Source organism: Puntigrus tetrazona, chromosome 16 (assembly GCF_018831695.1).
Source record: "Puntigrus tetrazona isolate hp1 chromosome 16, ASM1883169v1, whole genome shotgun sequence".
NCBI classification, from domain to species: Eukaryota; Metazoa; Chordata; class Actinopteri; order Cypriniformes; family Cyprinidae; genus Puntigrus; species Puntigrus tetrazona.
Genome location: NC_056714.1, coordinates 20,074,787 through 20,097,507, shown reverse-complemented (window position 1 = coordinate 20,097,507; position 22,721 = coordinate 20,074,787). Strand labels below are relative to the sequence as shown.

The 22,721-nt window shown below is 35.9% G+C and overlaps 1 protein-coding gene across 2 annotated transcripts in view; it reads left to right on the top strand.

Moving 5' to 3' along the window:
* The window catches only part of adam22 (ADAM metallopeptidase domain 22), a 51,157-nt gene extending 30,456 nt beyond the window's left edge, over positions 1 to 20,701 (top strand). The window contains exons 12-32 of one of the 2 annotated variants that reach the window (XM_043260790.1): positions 13 to 97; positions 194 to 284; positions 424 to 475; positions 4,922 to 5,021; positions 5,465 to 5,536; positions 5,624 to 5,716; positions 5,804 to 5,884; positions 6,961 to 7,011; positions 7,136 to 7,199; positions 7,496 to 7,601; positions 8,235 to 8,354; positions 8,432 to 8,600; positions 9,337 to 9,448; positions 10,615 to 10,705; positions 10,893 to 10,946; positions 11,716 to 11,823; positions 13,996 to 14,096; positions 14,169 to 14,235; positions 15,931 to 16,017; positions 17,512 to 17,635; positions 18,723 to 20,701. In XM_043260790.1, the coding sequence (XP_043116725.1) occupies positions 13 to 97; positions 194 to 284; positions 424 to 475; positions 4,922 to 5,021; positions 5,465 to 5,536; positions 5,624 to 5,716; positions 5,804 to 5,884; positions 6,961 to 7,011; positions 7,136 to 7,199; positions 7,496 to 7,601; positions 8,235 to 8,354; positions 8,432 to 8,600; positions 9,337 to 9,448; positions 10,615 to 10,705; positions 10,893 to 10,946; positions 11,716 to 11,823; positions 13,996 to 14,096; positions 14,169 to 14,235; positions 15,931 to 16,017; positions 17,512 to 17,635; positions 18,723 to 18,743 (1,849 nt within the window). In that variant the 3' untranslated portion in view covers positions 18,744 to 20,701. The remainder of the gene's footprint in view (positions 1 to 12; positions 98 to 193; positions 285 to 423; positions 476 to 4,921; positions 5,022 to 5,464; positions 5,537 to 5,623; positions 5,717 to 5,803; positions 5,885 to 6,960; positions 7,012 to 7,135; positions 7,200 to 7,495; positions 7,602 to 8,234; positions 8,355 to 8,431; positions 8,601 to 9,336; positions 9,449 to 10,614; positions 10,706 to 10,892; positions 10,947 to 11,715; positions 11,824 to 13,995; positions 14,097 to 14,168; positions 14,236 to 15,930; positions 16,018 to 17,511; positions 17,636 to 18,722) is intronic. The other variant, XM_043260791.1, reaches the window with a different exon arrangement.
* Positions 20,702 to 22,721: the final 2,020 nt, after the last annotated feature.

The following is a 22,721-nucleotide window of genomic DNA, read 5'->3' as shown; positions in this document are numbered from 1 at the left end:
CTCTGCTTTTAGGGGCAACCGTTTTCATAGCAACTGGGGAGGAGCCTCATACATGGGCGGAGTCTGTTCACTCACTAAAGGAGGCGGAGTCAATGAGGTTTGTAGTTGTGGTTATGCAAGACACTTTTAACTAATGATAATGGATCTGTCTCAAAGGCTAATATTGGGTGTTTTTTCCCCTCTGATTAAATAGTATGGAAAGACTGAAGAAATGGCCATAACTCTTGCACAGTCACTGGGACAAAATATCGGCATCTTTTCTGATAAGAAACGCATTTTAAACGGTGAGTTTTTTCTTTTTCTATTCCCGCTGCTCTCTTGTTTTGTTTTGTTTTTTATGTGTGTGCTTTGGCAGTAAACACAGCAGTACTCACACATACAGACTCTCATAGTTTGTCACTGTAATCCGTCTTTCCCTCACAGGGGAGTGCAAGTGTGAAGATAAATGGTCTGGCTGCATAATGGATGATGTTGGGTAAGTTTCTAATAAAGCAGATTTCCCAGATTTCCTACAACACACACATAACGCACTTAAGTTTTCAGACCCTTTTGGAAATGCATATTAGTCTTACTAAAACAGCCTGTCATGCTTTGTGCTGAGTCTGTGTTCCTTTGTTTTGTTGCTTAAATAACTTTGAATTAAATGTAGTCAAAGTAACAGTGTTTGAAATGTGCACCACTCACTGATCCATAACACTTTCTGTCACGTCAGATGTTGTTAACTGGCAGCCAGAAACTTTTTTCATGAAATCCACTAGGTGGCAGTATATAATTTGGCTTCTCAATTCATCTGTCACAGTGCTTACTCATTTCTGTGTCCTGTTTTCATTTTCACGGGTACCTCACAGGCTGTTAATTAACCTTCCAAAAAATATGCACATTTCAGCATTAACATTTCACACTAAAATCAATTCTCAATGTGCCAAAAATTATTTATTCTATGATTAATTATTCTATAATTCTTCAAATAAAAACTATGACATATTTATGAAATTATATTTACATAATTATTATTTATATACTTTATTATGAATAATTTGTGCTGCCTTAAATACATTTTTATTGTATTAATAAGAATCGCAATTGAACATATCGCTCAAAAACCCCAGGTTATATTCAGATAAATGTATATGAATAATTATCATTAAAAAATTCACTGCACAAGCAAAAGTTTAGAATCATAAAAATTAATTATATTTATGTAAAACAATGGCATTTTTCAATTGATATTTTTGCAAGATAGGCATATAAACATGATATCCTCAAAATGTCATCAGAAAGTGTTATTGATCATTTTAGTTCAATTTTATCTTGTTTGGCTCTCCACTGTTGACATTTCACTGTTTCATGTTTAAAAAAATATAAATAATGTTTGTCAGTGTCGCGGTGAAAAAAATTCTCAACAGAATAACAAGCCACAACTAATGATTAGCTTATATGCTTAAAACATTAAGAAATGTTCACAGTGGTCGTCTGAGAAACGCTGTGATGTGAAGTAATCAGATACATGTGACGCGATAGGTGTTTGTTCATGTCACAGTGTGCGTCTGTGTGTGTTGGTTTGTCTTTATCCGTGTGTTTTAATACCTTTTGCGTTTCCCCTCGATCCCGAATGGGACAGCAGGTGAGCAGACGCTTGGCTGTGTCATGCTACTCGCTCGTGTCCTGTCGACCAGTCAGCTGCTGAGTCACTTCAGCCCCTCACTTCATCTAATAGCATTCAGTCAAGAGAGCAATATAGCAGAAGCTGCATTGTGTTGGAACATTCTGCAGTTTCCTGCGTGCTCTCTTTTTTACTGGTTTTTAATTCGGCTGATAGCTCATTGTGGGAGATGGGAGAGGATTGGTGGGCTCCTCTCAGTTTAAAGGGGTCATATGCATTTCAGCCTGATCATATTAGCTTGGATTTTTAGCATTTTCCACTTTTTGGAATTAAGCAGCCTTTTTTGGGTCTGCTGTCAAGTCGGATATCGTCTGAACTGGCCCATAATTAAATAAAAGTCCACACCGAAATCCAGTTGGCGTCCTTGTGTGGTCATAACCACGAAGATTGCATAACTAGCTGTTTTTAGATTAGTTTAAAAAACGTTCTTTTTGGAATGTGGAGGAAGCTTCGAGTTTCGAAAATTCAATTTTCCGCGATATGACCCCTTTAAAGTGTTTAAAAGTGTCTGCAGTCATTCACACACAAAAGAACGGAACGATCATGATTTCATGCTAATGCCAAATGTCATAAAGCCTGTGTGACACACACACACACACACACACAGAGCATACTGCTAAACACAAAAGTCTGATTTCATAATGCAGTCAGATAATCAGAATTTCAGTGACTGACATCTCATCTGATGCTTAATGGCTTACTGACAGGACGTTAGCTGAAATTCACACCAGCACTGTCAGTGTGTGTTCACCCTCCGTCTTGCTGTTTGTTTAGCTTCTCAAATAAGACTTCTTCTCTTCACAAATCATGTTTCTCTGAACACATATTTAGTCATTAACTCATTCTTTCGACCTCTAAACTGAAATATAATAAGTAGAGGATTGGAAACTAAGAGAAAAAGTGTTGTAATCACCACACCGAGCTCAGCACTTTCTCACTGTCAGGAGAATATGGGACTATTGGGACAAAAAGTCCAAACTTCTGAGTATGAGAAAGTCCTCTGGTTTTAACATGCACATATGATGTAGTTGGGTTGTTTTTTATATATATAGATATCCATCATTTCCTGAAAGTTACAGCACACTCTCACGGCTCATGTTATTAACACTAGTATCAATGGCCTTTCAGACAGACACACTCATGTCGATCTGTCTCTCCATTGATGGATGTTTTGAGAAGTTTATTTTCTGCGCAGCCTGCATGTCCGATATGATCCACTAACTCCAGTGTTTATGTGGCAGGATGTGTTGTGTTCTCTGTTTTCCCCCCTTAAGTGTGTCTCCCTGCTGTTAACAATCCTGTGAAAATGTCTGCAACACTTTAAAATTAATTACTCATGCCCAAGCAGGTAAGACAAGGTGCCCTGATATTCCAGGAACACGCTCAGCGTCTGGTAAACGAAGAGTAACCACTCACACAAGGCATAATGTGAGATATGCACTTATTGATTCTCAGCCTCCGGTTAAAGCTTCCTGAAACTGCATTGTTGCAGATTGTCACAGATTGGAATAGTGCTTACTGCTTCGCAATGATCTCTGCAGGATATTGAGGGCAGCGACCCAGCTGATACGGGCTGAACAGCGTTCGGCGCTCTTGTGCGATTTGAGAGCGCAGCCACACCTCTGTGTTTACAAGTGGATAAACTGTCATTTGCATCTAAGGGAGGGCGTAGTGAATGGATAGATAAAAGAACGAGGAAATGAAAGCATTGAAAGTGTCATCAGGATCAGAGAGGATTCACCTAGGAGCGGTTGGGTATTTCAGACAAGGGCTTCCCAAACTAGTTTCATGAACTGCAGGGTGTTCACAAGAAAAGATCTAAAATAAATAAATAGTATTTGCCTTACTATAATACTACTAAAATATGGTCATGCAAAATAAGGCATTCATAGGTAATAAGTAACTAGTTAATGAGAAATTGTTACTCAAATGGTTATTTTAAATATCTATTTATCTATCTATCTATATGTACTATATGTATCTATGTATCTATCTATCTATATATATATATATATATATATATATATATATATATATATATATATATATATATATATGCATATACTATGACCTAAAAATTTTTCTTTTGTGCCAAAAATGATTAGGATATTTAGTGGATGATGCATAAATATCAAAGTGCAGATGATGCATAAATATCAATTTGAATTTTTTTTCCTCCTGACTGGTTTTGTAATCCAAGGTCATATATAATGAATTAAAAGCAGTACTTCAGTTGAATGTTTTGGGGTCAAAAAGGGGTTGATCTGACAAAAAGGTTTGGGAATCCCTGTATTAGTTCTTCAATTTTGTAAACTTTGTATTATGAGCACTTCTTTGAATTATTTGCCACTTTATGATGAATTGCTTGTTGTATTCCTTATTTGTAAGTCGTTTTGGATAAAAGTGTCCGCTAAATCAGTAAATGTAGCTGTGAATTAATTTAACAACAGTTATTTATATATAATGCAAGACACTACACTTTCACCTTGTTGGAAATGTCAAGATCTGCCTGTAAACACAGGGAAATAACTGATTCTTGCAACCTATTTTCAACAAATCTGGTCGCTCTGGCTCTTGTGTTTGTTTGTACGCTGTGTTTTTGCTATGTGTGTCTGAGTCCTGCCCTCTGGTGTTCTTAATGAAACAGAGTCAGCAGCCACATAACCATTTCCCCATCTAACCAGACTGATGTTTACATTCAGTGTGTGACAAGTTCAAAGTAATCTTGTTCTCTATCCCAAGCCCAATTATTAGCAATAATTTCCCTTCAAGAGGACATTTCAACAGTGACCATGTTTACGTTAACATTTTGTTTTGGGATTCATATTCTGATTATATAGAGTATTTCATGTAAAACTTGAGTTAAATTGAAACCAATCTGAGTTAGGCAGCTGGCATTTCCCCATTATAATGATAAATGTATTTTATTTGTAATTGGAATATCCTGTTCATTTACATATACATATGGCCAAAGGCAAATAATTTTCTGACTGTAAGTGTCTCCAGTATATCTGCATATCTTTATTTATAATATTATTACATGTGCATGGTTTTCAAAATAAGGGCTGGAATGCCTCAACCAGAAAAATATGTGCATGTAAACATGGTCACTGAGGTAAACTTTAGTTTAAACTCTATAAGACTTTGATTAGCAATACAAACACTTTTATATAGCCGCTCTCAGTGGTTGTGTGAATCAAAGGTGGTGGAAGTAAGTTAGGCAGTGTGACTATAGTGTCTTGTGGTTCTGTCTAACAGCTTCTACTTACCCAAGAGATTTTCTGACTGTAATGTGGAAGAGTATCATGACTTCCTGAGCAGTGGAGGTGGTGCGTGTCTCTTCAACAAACCTTCAAAGGTAAACCCAGTTTTGTCTTTTGTTCATAGTAATCACTTTCTAAACCCACACAGAATCTGTAGCCACAGAACTGCAGAAAATGTGCCACAGATTTCCATGAAATCGGAAAGCTTATTCACAAAGTTTTATACATAATATACGAAAGCTTTTACACAGGAAGATTTTTTTCAATATGCGTTAATATTTTTATTCAGCAAGGATTGATCAAAATTAACAGTTAAAGTTATTGTTACCAATAAATCTTAAAAATTCTAATAAATGTTTTTCTTCTGAACCTTATATTCAAATAACCCTTAAACACACACACATACATAACAGTGTTTTAACTTAAGTCTTTAACTTATTAGATATGAAAACAGGTCATAAGTGTGTATAATATTAATAGTGCAATAAATTAACAAATAAAAATGTGCAAAATAACATAAAACTTTTCTGTTCTGTAGCTCTTGGATCCTCCAGAGTGTGGAAATGGTTTTGTGGAGGCAGGAGAGGAGTGTGACTGTGGAAGCCCAGCCGTGAGTGATCTTACATCAACATCATGATCACATTAATCTGACACTGTTTACGTAATCTGTTTTCTCTTTCTCTGTGTCTTTCTGCAGGAGTGTGCTAGAGAAGGAGAGAACTGCTGCAAGAAATGTATGTTGACTCAGGGAGCCAAATGCAGTGATGGTCTCTGTTGTAAGAACTGCCAGGTAGGCGCTGAGTTGTACAAAAAAACTCTGTAGCCTTCGGTTTGTGTGTGTGTGTGGCTTTTAATGATAATTGTGCTGTCTCTGTAGCTGGAGTTCATGGGGGTACTTTGTCGTGAGGCTGTCAATGATTGTGACATACCGGAAATGTGCACTGGGAACTCCAGCCAGGTGAGGGCACTGTTATGTACATCTCACAACACATCCTACAGCAGTAGAATTAAAGGGTTACTTCACCCCAAAATAAAAATGTTGTTATCAATCACTAACCCCCATATCGTTCCAAACCTGTAAAGGCTTTCTTCTTTTCAGAAACACAATTCCTTCTTTCTCTTTGGAGTGCTACAAGCTGTTACAAGTGCATAGATATGAAAAATGAAAGTTTCAGAATCAAAGAGATATTCTTTATGAAAAGACCACGCCCCCCTAAAACGGCTCATTGAAACACGCCTCCACTTTTCTACATCACAGAGTGGGTTAGTTTTTAAACACCGCCCAAATGTTTACACAAAGAAAGAAGGCAGAATTATTTCAAGAGGTGGTGCCTAGAAGTGAAACAAAATGTTCAGTATATGCAAAATAATGTGTTTTTTGCACCTTAAACTACATAAACACATTACATTACACCAAATACACTGACTATTTTTAGCAACATCATATGACCCCTTTAAGATATTTTAGATGAAAAACTGTCCTATTGACCGCCAAACAATTACCACCGTCAAGGTCCAGAAAAGTATGAAACGCATCAAAATAGTCCATCTGCCATCAGTGGTTCAACCATACCATTATGAATCTACAAGAATACTTTTTGTAAAGAAATAAAACAAAAATAACAGTTCGACACTGTAGAGTAAACCATTAATATATCAAAGCAATAGTCAAAAACCAATTGCTGAAAATATACTAAAGACCAGACTATTCAAAATGCAAATGACTTTGTTTCTTTATGTGAACAGATCTGCAGAAATGTGATTATGTAGCACCAGGTCCTGGAGACATTTTGTCTCATTTCACTATGTACTGGACAGCCATATGTAGTTGAAATGACAATAAAAGCTTCTTGAATGCTCTCCTGTATATTGCACATTTCTGCAAATCCGGTATTCCGGTATTCTCTGCATACATATCATTTACATATCCTATTATATCTAGTATATATGCTGTGTATTACACTTTTAAAAACAGTAGATAGTATGCCATTCTAAACATGCTTTAAAGTGTAAAACTTGATATATTCATTACAGTGTCCTCCAAACCTGCACAAGATGGATGGGTACACATGTGAGAAAGACCAAGTGAGTATTTATATATCAATTATGTATATAATACAGTAATACAATCATAATTTATTATTTTATATCATTTTGATATGTCACTTTAACCTATTTTCTTTATTTCAACTCATCCAATTCATTTTAGGGAAGATGTTTCAATGGCAGGTGCAAAACCAAGGACAGACAGTGCAAATACCTCTGGGGAGAGAGTGAGTGACAGAGTTATTTTAACATTGTTTATAAGCTATTGCATTGTTTATCATTATTTTTTTTATTATTAGAACTTCATTTTTTATTTTACAATGTTAGCAATTTTGTTATGTGATTTTGACATTTTTATTAGTTGAATTTGTTAGTTTTTATTAGTTGTTTTTAATATGTCATTCTTCTGTTATGTTTGATTTTTATTAGTTTTATTTTTAGTTTTATTCATTTTAGTACTTAAACATTGATTGATAGTTGTTCTGATGTAATTATGGTTAGTGTGACATTTCTGTTTCTAAAGAAGCGACATCTGCCGATAAGTTTTGTTATGAGAAACTAAACATTGAGGGCACAGAGAAGGGCAACTGTGGACGAGACAGAGACACCTGGATTCAGTGCAAAAAACAGTGAGTTTTATCATTTGTCAAAAAACAAATTATGTGTTTCCAATTTTTTTTCTATTTTATTATGGGATTACCTTACTTTTATGGTTCCTATGTATCTAGATTACAGGTTACATTATTTTTAGATAGATTACACTCATTATATTTGAGGGGCTCAAGTTATGTTTTATTTATTTTATTTAACTATATCACAGTCAGAAGAGAGTTCAAGCACTCTCAAAACTTGTCATTAAAATCACTGAAGCTATTTACACTGATTAATATCTTACTTACAGATTCATACACTTTGTTGTTTCTAACTAAAGAATTCACCAGATGGAGGTATTCAGTTCGCAAGCATGAAGAAAAACAGTATTTTAGCGATGACTCATCTGACTGCCTCTGGTCCTAGCATTCATAAGGTCAACAGTATTGTGTGTGATTGGTTATATTGTGCAGTGCTGTAAAACGCGCCTGTCTCTGGCTCAGTGCCAGCCCATATGACACGCTGAGCGATTTAATGATGCTGCTGTGATTACATCAAATATAGATAATATTATATGGCTATTTTTTGTCTTTTGGAAGTTGCATTCCTTACTTTGAATGGGCATGACGTCTCTGCTAGATTTTAAAAAATGTGCATGTGTGTGTTTTTAGGGACGTACACTGTGGATACCTGCTGTGCTCCAACATTTCTCCCGCGCCCCGACTAGGAGAGTTACAGGGAGGTTTGACATCTTTCTCTGTGGCCCAGCACAGTGCCTCACTGGACTGCAGGTACACACACAAACAAACGCTGTCTTCAGCTTCAACCTGTGTGACTGATGTTATTAAAGTGAGTTTGAATGTTTCAGTGGAGGTCACGTACTGATTGATGGCGACACTGATCTGGGATACGTAGAAGACGGGACGGCTTGTGGCACGGATCGCATCTGCTTTAATCACAAATGCCTCCCAGTGCAGGAATTCAACTTCAGCACGTGCCCCGGCACCAATGAAAGGGTGATCTGCTCCGGACATGGGGTGAGAGATTGTGTGTGGTGTGAATTGTGACAGTTGTGTCACCCACTGATCCACTTTCAACTAAAAAAAAAGTGCATGTGCACAAGTGCCAAATCCATTGAGTAAATATTGAAAAAACCACTTTATGATGTGAAATAGTATTTTCTTATTTGTTGTAAAAACGAATGTCCAAAATAAATTATTTAAACAGTGAAACCTGATATGGACAGATAATGAAACATATTACTATATACATTATATTAATTACATTTATTATTTACATTCATACTACTTGGTAAAAAACTACAGAGTATAGAATAAAGATGCCAAGCACATATTTGCAATATACCATTTATATATTGTTTCTACATTAATTAGAAAAATAATATGTATTGTGAAAAACATATATTATTTAAATTGTTTTTAGATGTGGTTAATCATGATTTACAGAAAGATTTAATGAATTAACTATTTTTTAATGCATTCACTTTTTAATTTAAAATAATTTACTATGAGTGTATAGATAATAATAAAAAGACAACAATAAATTGTCAATATATAGAGACTCAACTCGCCCGAGTGCTGTATTAATATTTGGTTAATATCAAATATGTGTTTAATACCTTTTAATATTTAGAAAAAAAACTATTCACTGATTTAAGTCTCTGTATCTAGTCGTACTGAAAGATTTAGCTAAATGCTGCTGTGTTGTATATATGTAATATATAAATGGTTTATTTATGCATGTGTGCTGTAGGTGTGCAGTAATGAGCTCAGGTGTGTGTGTAACCTGGGGTGGGCAGGTGAGGACTGTAACTCCACCTCTTCTCTGACTAAGCTGCTGGTGCAGCCCACTGCCAAAACATCAGGTAGGCCAAACTTTCACATTTGCTTCACAATAGGATGGCATGTGGAACCAGTTCCACTATTTGCAGATTCTTTACCAACACACATTACAAAACCAGTTCATGACATGAATCCATAAGCTGCAGCGGACATAGCGTATGTACATTACGTGTAAAGTCCTCCACCAAGTGGAGACTCTTTGTCTTGCTTAAAGCTTAATGAATATACAGAGCATATTTAATAGGTCTTTTAAACGAGCATACATAAATTGATTTTATCATTAGTAAGGGTTCTGTATGAGGCACAACGTAGAAAAGCGTCATCAGCAATATTAACACATGAAAAGATTTTATTTAATCATTTTATTTATTTGGTACAAAAAAGCTTACATTCAATAAATTGTACATTAAACATTTTTAATCTACTTGACTGATCATTCCTGTTATTGCAAACAAGCACAGTTGTGAGCTGATTCAGAGCAAATACATAACGTAATACATAATGTAACACACACACACACACACACACACACACACACATATACATATATAAATATATGATGGCTGAAAATATCAAGATAATTTTTTTCATGAGTCTGTTATTCTTCTGTTCTGTTTTCATATTTATGTTCAACAGTTCATTCACCACTCACACACATTTCACACGCTTTTAATTTCTCTTTTTATTTTTCTGTTTCATGGCTTTTGTTTATACGCACTCGTTCTTTGTGGACAGGCTCATGTCTTTTGCTGGAGTGACAGTGAGTTTAGATTTGAGTTTGTTGTTTGTTGTCGTTTCTTCTCTGTCGTTTTGTCGTTCACTCGCCCCATCATTCCTCCGTGTTTCTGTCTGAATGAAAGCTAGCAGTGTTTATCTGCTGTGCCGTGTTGTAATAAACCTTGTCATATACCCTGTTTTATGGACTTGATTTGGATGGATGCCTTTAACATACAGCCTCCGCGGACAGAAAGATTCATAAAACTTTATCTAAATCTTTTTTCTAGCTTCTGTCTCTATCTGTTTTTATTTCAGATTGATTTTGGCATGCAGTCAACTGGACAAGGCATTTTGTATCTAACCTAGAAATACATATAAATCCAGATTGGTTTTGGTTTGTCCAGATGATTGCTGCTCAGTGTTGACTTTTAGCTGCTGTGGCAACATGTTAACTGTTCTGTTCCTCTGACAGGCAGCATCACTACTAACATCATCATTGGGGCCATTGCGGGCTCTATCTTGGTCCTTGCACTGATACTAGGCATTTCTGCATGGGGATACAAGTAAGTCTCGTGATTACTGACCACCGTTGCTTAAAGTAATAGTGCAGCCAATTCTATTACCCTTCACCCTCATGTCATTCTAAAAGGATATTTTAAATGCTATGAAAATTCCACGTACAGAACCAAATGATATACAGATTTGCTCTTTTATTAATTGTGTATTTTTGTCTTTTTTTCCCCTGTGAAGGAGCTACAGACAGCGTCAGTATGTCGAGTCTGACGTACACAGAAGATTCTGTCGGTTTGTCTGCTCTTTCCTTCATTTTATAACTGTGTTTGTATGTTTCGTGCGAGCGAGTGAAAGTATTGAATTAAAGGGTTACTCCACTCCATTAATCACTTACCTCCATGTTGTTCAAAACATAAAAGCTTTGTTCGTCTTGGGAACACAATTTAAGATATTTTGAATAAAAACCGTGACTTTCCCATTGACTGTAAATAACAATGTAAATAAAGTAAAGTCATCATAATTGAATCATAATTGAATGAATAATAACAACATTTTAATTCATGGTGGAGCAACCCTTTAATGCTTAGCTTATTATTATTGCTTATGTTTGTAATTAAGGATTTGAACAACCTATGTATTATGTTTGCCATGCAAATGTTTGGGTACGTTCGATTCTCTTATGTTCACCAAGGCTGATATTTGATCACAAATAAAGTAAAAACAGCAATACTTTGAAAATCCAGGACAATTTCTATTTTAATGTATTTTTAAAAAAAGTATTATTGATTCCTGTAATGTAAAGCTGAATTTTCAGCAGCCATTACTCTAGTCTTCAGTGTGACATCAGTGATCCTTCAGAAATCATTATTTAATTTGAATAAACTTCAGAGTAACAACATATATATCAAATATAATTATGTTAGAAAATAAAATGTTTTGATGTTGATGAATAAGAGAAAAAAATCATACTTTCCCAAACTTTTAAATTACAGTGTACCATGTACAATTGTCTAAGTGAACAGATTTAAGATTTCAGAACAAACCTTCTTAATTTTGTCAGTCAAATGCCTCCGGGTGATTACGTGAAGAAGCCTGGAGACGCTGATTCTCTGTACAGTGACATGCCGCAGGGCGTGAGCTCAAACTCCGGCAGCAGCTCCAAGAAGAGGTCTGCTTACCTGTCTCACCTCCAGATCAACACCTGCTCTTTCACCCCCTCTATCCCTTCCATCAGCCAAAACATCTCTCTGTTCGGCTTTAGGTGTGCTTCATTTCCATCTTCATTGCTATGCATGCTCTGCTCACAAATAGTGTCAAATTTTCATTGAGAGCTCAACAGACTTAATGGAGTTCCCAGTTACGTTTCAATTGTTTATGTTTTAGCTTCGTCTCAGATGTTTCAGCGAAAAGGCTTAATACATGAATGAGACATATTGTGACATATAAATGTACAGTTTCTCAGACATATTTTGATGATAAAGTAAGCTGATACTGAGTTCTTTAAGTTAAGGGATTTTTACAAAACTGAACACAGTTGGAGAACTTGTGATTTCTTCTCATGAGATGTATTTTCCTCATAAAATCAAACATTGCAGAAGTTATTCTGGGTTTAGTCATATTGCTGTCTAGGAGATACAAAGCTATTTATCATTAAAAATATTAAATAATTCCCATATTATTTGACGTAGACTTCTTTAAGATAAATTCTGCTGTTTTTATTCCTCCTTTAATGACTCCTCTGCTCAAAACTGTCTGTTTGTCTCTCTCTTGGTTATTGTTAATGTCCTATCAAGCTCTTGTATCATTAATACCAGGACAGTAAGTAAATCAGTGTCTTCATGGTGTCCCATCTCCATGGTCTCAAGCACATCTTGCTCATTTCAGTGTGTTTGTTCTGTTATTCACAGTGATGTGGGTCATTCCTGCTTCACAGTATCCCCCGATGTCTGCAATGTTTTAAAAAAATAATATACTCTAGTAAGATGTAATGTAATAAGAACATACAAAAAGTACATAACATAATTTGAATGATGATGATGGTATCATTAAACAGACAAGAAAATGACAAAAAGTTAAGACAAGTGGGAAACCAATGAAATGATTATAAATTCTAACAATATTTTAACAAATTATTTTGGTAGACATTTATATTGAAGGAAGGAGAAATCAATAATGCTTAAAGCCCATAATTTACTCCATAATTTTAGGTGTATGACTATGACTTTTTTTGAGTTTTTTAAAAAAGTATTGTGGCTTTTCCAAACTTGGTAAAAATGGTGAATAGTAGCCATTATTTTGAAGCTCCATGAATCGCATATATCGTAAAACTAACCCACACGCCAAGTTGGCTTACACATGTCTTCTGAAGCAGATCAATGAGTTTTTGTAACAAAAATATTTCTGCAAACTAAAATCACTGACTTCAGGCAAAGGCTGTATATGCATTCGCAAGAGAGTTGAGTTCTGGCTTCTTCTTTTGTGTGAGAGAGTGGAGTTGTCATGACACCAACTCCTTGGCTGACCTCTGACTCGATGTATGATGTAAATTCAAGCGCTTCTTCTCTTATAGTGACATTTTGTTTAACTTGTAGTTTTTGACTTTTAATTCGTTACCGGCGTTTAGTATTGCTCTGTTCTTGTCCATCTATTCTCTGGTGAGCTTACGATACGAATGTGACTTATATCATACGTTGAGTTAGAGGTCAGCCAAAACCGCTAGATCTCATCTCTCTTGTGAACACATATGCAGGCCGTTGCCAGAAGCCAGTGATTTGAGTTGTACTTTTAAAAATAGCAATATCTTTGATACAAAAAACCCATGCTTCAGAAGACGTGTTAACACCCTGTAGGCATATAGGTTCATTTTACGATAGATATATGTGATTATATGGAGCTTCAGAATAATGGCCACTATCCACCAGCATTACCAAGCTCGGAAGAAACAGGATACAAAAATCCCGGCTGTGTTCGTCTGAAAGAAGAAAGTCATATACACCTAGGATGACCTGGGGGTGAGTAAATTATGGGCTTATTGTAATTTTTGTGTGAACTTTTGCTTTAAAATGCATTGCCAGTTTTCCATGATAGTATGCAGCATGCAGTGACCGAGAGGAAAACACACACACTTAATTGTGTGGTAAAACAACAGACTGATATAATTTCTACCTTTAATAACAGTGAGTTAACATTAAAATGAACTGTAATGTACTGGTAAAACTCAGTAGGAATGACCCACATGATGTCTTTGTCATTTGGTTTCCTCATACAGAAGAACCCTTTTAATTTCTGTAACTGCATTTAATGATCTTCATTGAGAATTTCTCTGTTCTTTGGTCTGAAGATCTAACGGTCTGTCTCACTCCTGGAGTGAAAGAATCCCAGATGCCAAGCACATCTCTGACGTCTGTGAAAACGGACGACCCAGGAGCAACTCGTGGCAAGGTAACTCGCACATCAGTTCATCCTCTCTGAATGGCGGAGGCTGCATCAGATTAATCTCAGCTTTCTTTGCAGGAAACATCACAGGTACCCGTAGGAAGCTCAAAGGAAAGAAGTTCCGTCCTCGCTCCAACTCCACAGAGTAAGAGATGCAATGTTGCCACATGACTTCATACGGTGACTGATGTAGATGTTGGTCTTTGCATGGAGTCTTAAACTCTATGCCATTTGTCATTACTACAGTCTAGACAATTTTATTGAAAAGTGTTTGCGGTAAATGTTGGTCTGTTTTGGTTGTGCATTGATGTGTGCATTGGTTTAACCTCTGGAAACAGCACGCTGTAACTGACCTGCACGCCTGTCATCATCAGCACAATATACACTCTGATTCTGATTTCAGCTTGATGCTCGTTTCTGCATCCGAACTCTCTTTTCAAACGCATGTGACAAACTGACCACAACTAAAACAAAAAAACAACATGCAGCTGACCTACACTAACACTACAACTTTATGTCAAGCTAGACATAGTCAGCAACTCATTACTGAGCAGCATTGCACTTTAGAGATGTGCTTTAATCTTGAATAGCTTGATGGTTGTGGAAACGTTCTGCTAAATTTAAAGGAATAGGTGACTAAAAAATAAATCATCATTCACTCAGCATGTCATTCCGAACCTGTATGACTTTCTGTTTTTAGAACGCAGTACTGTTAAGCTATAAAGAAGTATCAAAAAAGGAGTCTGTATGACTCACACTATTCTGAAGGTGTGTCCCAAATCACATACTTTTGTAGTTTTGCAGTATAAATAGTGCAAGTAACGTGTTCACACTGAAAATTCCTTCCACTTTAAATACCCTGGTGATGCATTTAAATAACCCCAAAAATTATGTGGGGAATATAGTTTTAATTAAATAGCAAAGGGGGAGGGGCTATCAGACTTCAATTATTATTAATGAAAGAATAACTTTATGTAATTCATGCACTACATGGGTGAGTGCATAGTGCAAAAGTACATGGTTTATAAGTGTGTCATTTGCTTAAAGGGTTAGTTCAGCTCAAAATTCTGTCATTAATTACTCACCCTCATGTCATCCATGCCTTCGTTCATCTTCATTTCTGGAGATGGGAACATTTGTATACATTATGTATATATAAATTATTATTTAGAAATTATTTGAAATAGCCTATTAAAGACATTTATAATTTTACACAAGATATCTTTCACTATTGATCAATACGTCCTTGCTGAATTAAAGTTTACTTTAATTTTAATAAAAGCTTACTGACCCCAAACTTTTTAACAGTAATACATAAAATTAGTTTGAATATGCGCATGTGTGAATGAGGTGTAAGTGCTACAGTAAGGGAAAGATTTTCATCTAATACAAATTAGATTTCAGTCGTTTACTTTCTAAAAGCTCTTGTATGGCTTTGAATACAGTGCACAAGTTATACAGACTACTTTGATTATTCTGTTTTTGTCATTTTAGATATTTACTGGCCCCTATTTCACTTTTATTGAATGCAATTTTGCTTTGTGTTCCACTGAAAAAAAAAGAAAGTCAAATAGATTTGGAACATCAAGTAAATGATGACAAATTTAACATTTTCGGGTGAACTTAGTTCAATTGGATGATGATGTTGTAGTCTGAGCTGCTGTCTGATCTCTCACCTGCATCTTGGATCGTAAAGAATTTCAGTGCTGCTGCTGTCTTTTACCAACTTCCTTCTTTATCCTGTTTCTCCTATCTCTCCTTTTCTTTCTCTTCTCCCCCTACCCTTCCCTTTCTCTATCTCTCCTTTCACCATCGCTTCTTCCCCATCCTCCTCCTGCAGGTATTTAACCCCTTGCGTCAAATCAGAGTATTATGTAACTAAATGGGTAGAAGATGTGAATAAAAACACTGAAGGACCTTATATTAGGTACAATAACATCAGACTGCATTGTACATGTCCCTATTCATCAGTTTCCCTCCTAAGTTGTTCGTTTCCTTGACCAAATATAATTTTTTCAGAGACGATAACCGAGTGTTAGGGTTTTGAAGAGCACTTGCTGGCAGAAACTCATTACGAAAATTCATTTCAATGTATTTGCTTCTTTTTGATCTAATCATTTATTATTCCATTACAAGTCATCAACAGATACACTAGATATTAAACTGCAAAATCAGATTTTTAAAAGTAGCGTACTGTAAATGCATAAACATTTCTCAACAGTATATCCAGATACCCAGTGCTTTATAAGCATAAATCATAAATGTTTGTCCTTAGAAATCTTCCATGCATAGTCCACAACACAGTTGTTTAACTGATTGCTTGTCTTTAAAGGAAAACTGAAGGCATTTGATAATCAGTGCATCATTTGATGTAAACATCGAAAAATCATGTGAAGCAAGAATGGCTTTCGTATGATCATCTCACAAAACCAAGAAAATGTGCAGATAAGATTTCAGTCCAAAATCAACTAAACAAGAAGTATTTTTTTACATAGAAAATAATGGTAGGACCATTAAGATTTTTGTTGCATTGTGATAAAAGTTCAATGACAAAAAGGATATTGTAAAACATTCAAGTTATTAGTATTAGTACAGTAGTTCGGTAGTACAAATAATTGACTATTAATACCACAGTGATTTAATATTGGTGTGTGTGTGTATATATATATATATATATATATATATATATATATATATATATATATATATATATATATATATATATATATATATATATGTTTGTGTGTGTGTCTGTAATTATGATATGTATAATTATTATGTAATTAATTTTATTCAGCATAATATTTTCTTTGGATTTTGGACTGAAATACAGCTAGGATGTGTTTTGGTGAGATCACTCAGGTGCTCTGTGTAGGTTGTTGTATTTGTGCATCTGTGTGTGTGTGAACATCAAAAGGCCAAACCTGCCTCATTGATTGTAGTCAAAGGTCTGTGTTTGATGAATTTTACTTTTATTTGGTTTTGTTTTATTCCTCCCTCACTGTTCGGTCCCTCTCACACTCAGTGTCCCTCTCTGCATGCCGGCTGCTGCTTAACTTGTGTCGCTTTTGCACTCTATGCTGTCATCATCGTTCGGCTACCACAGTCTGTGTGACGATGATCACATGTCTGTCCTGATCACCTCATCATGTCCGCCATGTTTGTAAGCCCACACGACGTTAAACATCCCAACGGCACTGCATTGTGCTCACAGTATCTGCCCAGCTTCACTCTCCAGTAAGAGCCAGTGGGTATTTTTGTGGCAAGGACTGATGAAGTTAGTGATTTTGGATGATGGCTTGCCGTGGAAACACTCCCTCTGACCTTGTCAAGGGGTCAAAGGTGACAGCTCCATGATTGTTAACGCTAGTATCTGGTTCACGCACTAAAGCACTAATGTCACATCTCTCCCCTCCCTCAGGACACTGTCACCCGCCAAATCTCCCACTTCTTCAACGGGATCCATCGCCTCCAGCCGGAGATACCCCTACCCCATGCCACCCCTTCCAGATGAGGAGAGGAAGGCCAACAGACAGAGTGCCAGGGTAAGACTTACCATATAGCAACGGCACTTTATTGTCATTTGCACATGATTACATTATAATATAATTTCCTCAGAACAACGATTTAGCTCTTTTGTTCCTCAAAGGATAACTGCACAGCATTTTCTGCACATTGTGTAACTTTAGAGCCTTTACTTGAGATGATCCATCCACTAATGAGGAGAGCTTTCAAAACACTGCTTCCAGAAAATTAGTTTTTAATCAGTGGTTCAGGAGTTACCAAACTTTTGTATCGAACTTTCAAAGTTTGAATAGTTTGACACTTGATGGTGTCAGAGATATTATAGTTACTAAATGCTATATTGTAGGGATGTTATAGTTTACTAAACGTAAAACTATTATAATATTATATATATATATATATATATATATATATATATATATATATATATATATATATATATATATATATGTTATTATATTAATATATGATAACATTTTTTATTTAGTTTAACTTAATTTAAATTAAAATAAAGATGTATAAATATATAGTATACAGTATAGATGTATAGTAGCAACAAAAACTAACAAAAACGACAAAATTACTAGTTAAACTTTAGAATTAAGCAGAAAACAAATAAACAAATAAAATCTTAATTCAATATAGTAACAAAAACTAAAAAAAAGTTTGTCATTAATGTCATTTACACGATTTTAACCAGCAGGTGCCAGCTGCCATCGTTTCGATTGCTTTTACGAAGCAATTAGTTCAGTTGATTCTGAGCTTCAAAAAGCTTTTCTCATTGCTACTATTTACTGATAATATGAAGCACTTAGGTCAAAGTAAACCACATTCCCAAACAATTTGAAAGTAAAACAGATACATTTTAAAAAGTTTATAAAAGATGTTTCAATGTGCATTTTATTAAATATTTTCCAACACTCAAGAACATCTAATTTTGCTGCCTGCACATTCCAGTAATTAAAATAAACAAGCTTATTTTTTTTATTTCATGACTGGACTGGATGAAAGTAAAAAAAAAATCTGCTCTGCTACTTGTTTTGTTAAATAACACTAGTTTAGCTTTATTAGCACGTGTTCATTTTGTCTGTGCATGATCTGTTTCAGCTGTGGGAAACATCAATATAAAAGAACTCCTCAAAACTGGTCTGCAAAACTCCGTAAGGATTTCTCTGCTTTGGTATGAATGAGAAAACGAAATAAGTAAGAAAATAAGGAATTCATATGGAGAAACAAGGGACGAGTGAATGGAAGAGTTTGGCACGGTCTCCTCCGATCTCTGTTTAGCATTTGTGGCATGGAGCCATCTTACCCTGGACGTTGAGGAGCGCGGTATCAGAATCCCATTCCTGCTGTCATTCATAAACAGGACTCAGGAACACGATTTCATCACGAGACCAACCCAGAATGACAGCTGTGCTGAGCAGAAACAGAGACAACAACAGCCACTCGTGCCCTCGTTAAACCCCGCCCCCACACACGGCCTGCCCCGCCCCCAAACACATGCTGTCTTGTGATTGGTGCCCTTGATGCCCGGGTGCAAGAAGCTCATGCAGGAGCAGGAAGTTAACTATTGTTTTGAACGCACGCTGTCACTGTAGAACCTACTGCTGTATGCATGAGAAAACATGTTTATCGATTCCTTGTAGTGTAACGATGTACAAATGTTTTAAGATCTTTCACTCAAGGGTGCCGCATGTACTGAAGGACAGCTTCGTAGGCTGGTAAGATTCAATGCCATGTCCGCTTCGCCAGAACATCACCCGGTCACATCTTCTCAGAGAATTTTGTACATATGTCATATAATTCAGAGTGAAATGTGAGAGTGTAGTATTTTTCGGTTTTGACGTTTGGTTTTGGAGAGCGTGGTGGAACGTCTTCTCCGCTTTGAAGTGTCTGTCCTGTGATCGTCTCCCTAAATTTACAGAATTTGTTTTAAGCCTAGCGCACGCCACGCAGAAGCACCATTTCGTGAAATATGAGACAAGCTCCGCCCATTAGGTCCAGAGAGGTGGAGCTGGACTGAAGCCCCACCCGTATAAATATATATTAATGAGTTGTGAGAAATAGGGCGGGGTTTAAGCATACTAAATGATAGGAGAAATCCAAATTACATCACCCTAAAGAAGTCTTGTTTTTTAATGGAAGATCAGGTTTTTATTTAAAGCTGTCTTCTTTTATGGAATTAAAAAAATCATGATTTTGAAAACAAGCCAGAATTCAGAGTTTATATCTTGCAATCCCTCAGAAATGTGATAAAGTCGGAATTGTGTTAATAAATAGTTTGATCTTGATTGAACATTGAGGTCTAAAATGAAAATGTTCACAATAATTTACATTAAGGTAATTAATTTTACGTTTCACGACGCCTTAAGACACACACAGCAGTAAAGTGGAGAGAAAATGAAAGGAGCTTCTGAATCGTAACGTGCGCTAGGCCTTAGTTCTCTGTTTGTGCTTCTAATAAGTTTGTCCCTCATGCTCACAGCCGAATGTATTTCTTCCATTTTATCATCATCAGTATCTTACGTTATTTATAATTCTCTCGTAAGTGTAAGGAATGTGATTTTAGCTGATTGTTTTGGGTACTTGGCTCTTTTTTTACCGCATTCACGAAAACAACAAGAACTGATTTGTGTCGTCTATCCGCCTTATTTTTAGCGGCCATGTTCGACCAGAACGAACGCGTGTCAGCCCCTTCCGGTCCGTTACGACGCAGAATAAATACCATAATACAGCAATCACAAATACTGGTCTGTAGCACAAATAGTTTGACAGTTTGTTTTGTTTCTTCTGCGGCTAACGAATCAGAAGTCTGGCACATTCGCAAAAAATATAGCTTTTTTTCGTCGATTTCTTTCACGTGAAAAATAAGGTGGATGAAACAAAACACAAATGGCAAGAACCGATATGCAATCCAGAAGCGCAGAGGGAACAATTACTGTCACGGTTTACTCGAGATGCTTAACTAACATGCTGAACTAAAAACCCCGGAGATGAGTGAATGTAAGACTAACCATATTTCCTTGATAAATTATGAGATTTCGGGAGGAATACAAAAAAAACCACATCCTCCCTGAACAACATGTACTGTATGTAGTTTTCTGATTTTGGTAGACATTTGTTTACAGCATGACACTCTTCACGCTACGGTCTCCTTCTGGTCACGTGACCGTCCGGCCTTGATAGATTGCCTACTTCTGGTCAGTATTGTATTAGTAAAGGCAGTTTTCATCTGTACATAGTCTGCTGTGCGTTTGACCTGTCGGCACTGATTTTTTGCACTCTGCCTGTAATCCACGAAAAGCGTCCCGTAACATCGCCATGATGCATATGAGGTATTTTTAAGGTAACTTTGTAAAGTCTTTCTCTCCCCCCCGAGTATTACTACTTGTACATATTTAACCCCAACGACGATTAAGTGCTTTAGAATGATTAATACCGCAATAGGTTTTTGTGCAAACTGAGGTTTTTCATTTCTTTAACAGGTCGCCTTTGTACATCCCGTGGGCCTCCGTTTCTGTGTTTGTATTTGAAGTTTAAACACATCAGGAGACTGAACTAACACCAAGGACATGAACAATAACTCAGCGTAGTTTCTTTTTCGTTTGTAATAACTGACCATCTGAAGCAATACTCTCTGCTCACTGTGACCCTGACCTGTCCGAAACAAACACTCGTACTGGAATAAACAAGTCTGACGCCGGTCACGTTAATCTGGGCACATCGCTCCCTGATTGAAGGACACAACCAAAATACCTATGAATGTATTTAAGGAAACTCATATTTTCACACACGTTGAAGAGCTACGGAAGATTGGTTTCGCCACAGGATAAATAATAATAATCACACGCGAAAGTTAAAGAAAAATACTGGAAACGTTTTATTTTAATGTGTACTCAGTAGTAGCGCTTCCATAAAACAAACTGTACTTACAATGTAACTAAGTTCTGGTTTATGTAGATGTAATAGGATGCTGCTGTTACACATTCAGCTACTTATGGAACCAAAAGATTGTCGCATGTGTTGCAGACTTCAGCAACGTAACTACAAATTCAAGTACACGGACGTAAGCCACGTAAAAAAAAAAAACTGTACTTGTGTGCTTCATGTGTATCTATACTGTACATCACATCCAGCTGCACATTCATTTGATTTAACCAGTTAGTACAAAGCTTAAATACATGTAATACCTTTGTAATTACGTTAAAATGACAGAATATTACACATGGCATAAGCTACTTAAAATGAAGTGTACTTAAGTGTGAGTAGCTGTGTAGCAGACTCGGTCTGTTTCATGTGTAACAGCAGCTGCCTGTCATGTCTACATAGTTACAGGTTGTTCTATAACTTAGTTATTACATAAGTACACTTTATTTCATGCAAGATTACTATTAAGTACATAATTAGGTAATTACTCCGTATTATGACGCCATAAAATAAAGTGTTACCAAATACCGATCGTAAGAACTCTGACTTTCTCACAAAGTTCAAGTCAGTTAAACAATTCTTTTTCTTGCAATTTTGCAGTTTACTCGGAATTCTCACAATTCCGTTTATTTTTGGAAAATTCTCATATATATATATTATATTTTATATAAAATATATGTTATATATATATATATATATAAATTATAATATATATATATAAAAATTGAGATTTTTATATCCTATATATATAAACAAGCTTCTATAGCAATTATGTCTCTTTCTCACACACACATACACACAAACTGAAATCCAGGACAGCGTTAACCGGAAGTGATTTTTTTTTTTTTTTTTCATCTTTTTCATGCCTTATTCGCAGTCAGCCACTGTCACTCTGTTGTTTCTCTTGTGTTTGCATCTGAGCGTGTACACAGTGTTGGTATTCATAGATTCTTCATGGCTGTTTTTGTTCATTGTGTGCTGTACATAGACTGACAATTAAAATGATAAATGCTCATTTTTTTCATACAGTATCCATTCAGTATTGTAATATATTTAAGATAAAAGTAAAACTTTCATTCAAATCTTGTCTCGTGTTGTGTGCAAAAAAACGTTGTGGTGTACAGGTTCAGAATAATTCCCACTCTACATTCTATATAGCATAGAGTTATCTTTTAT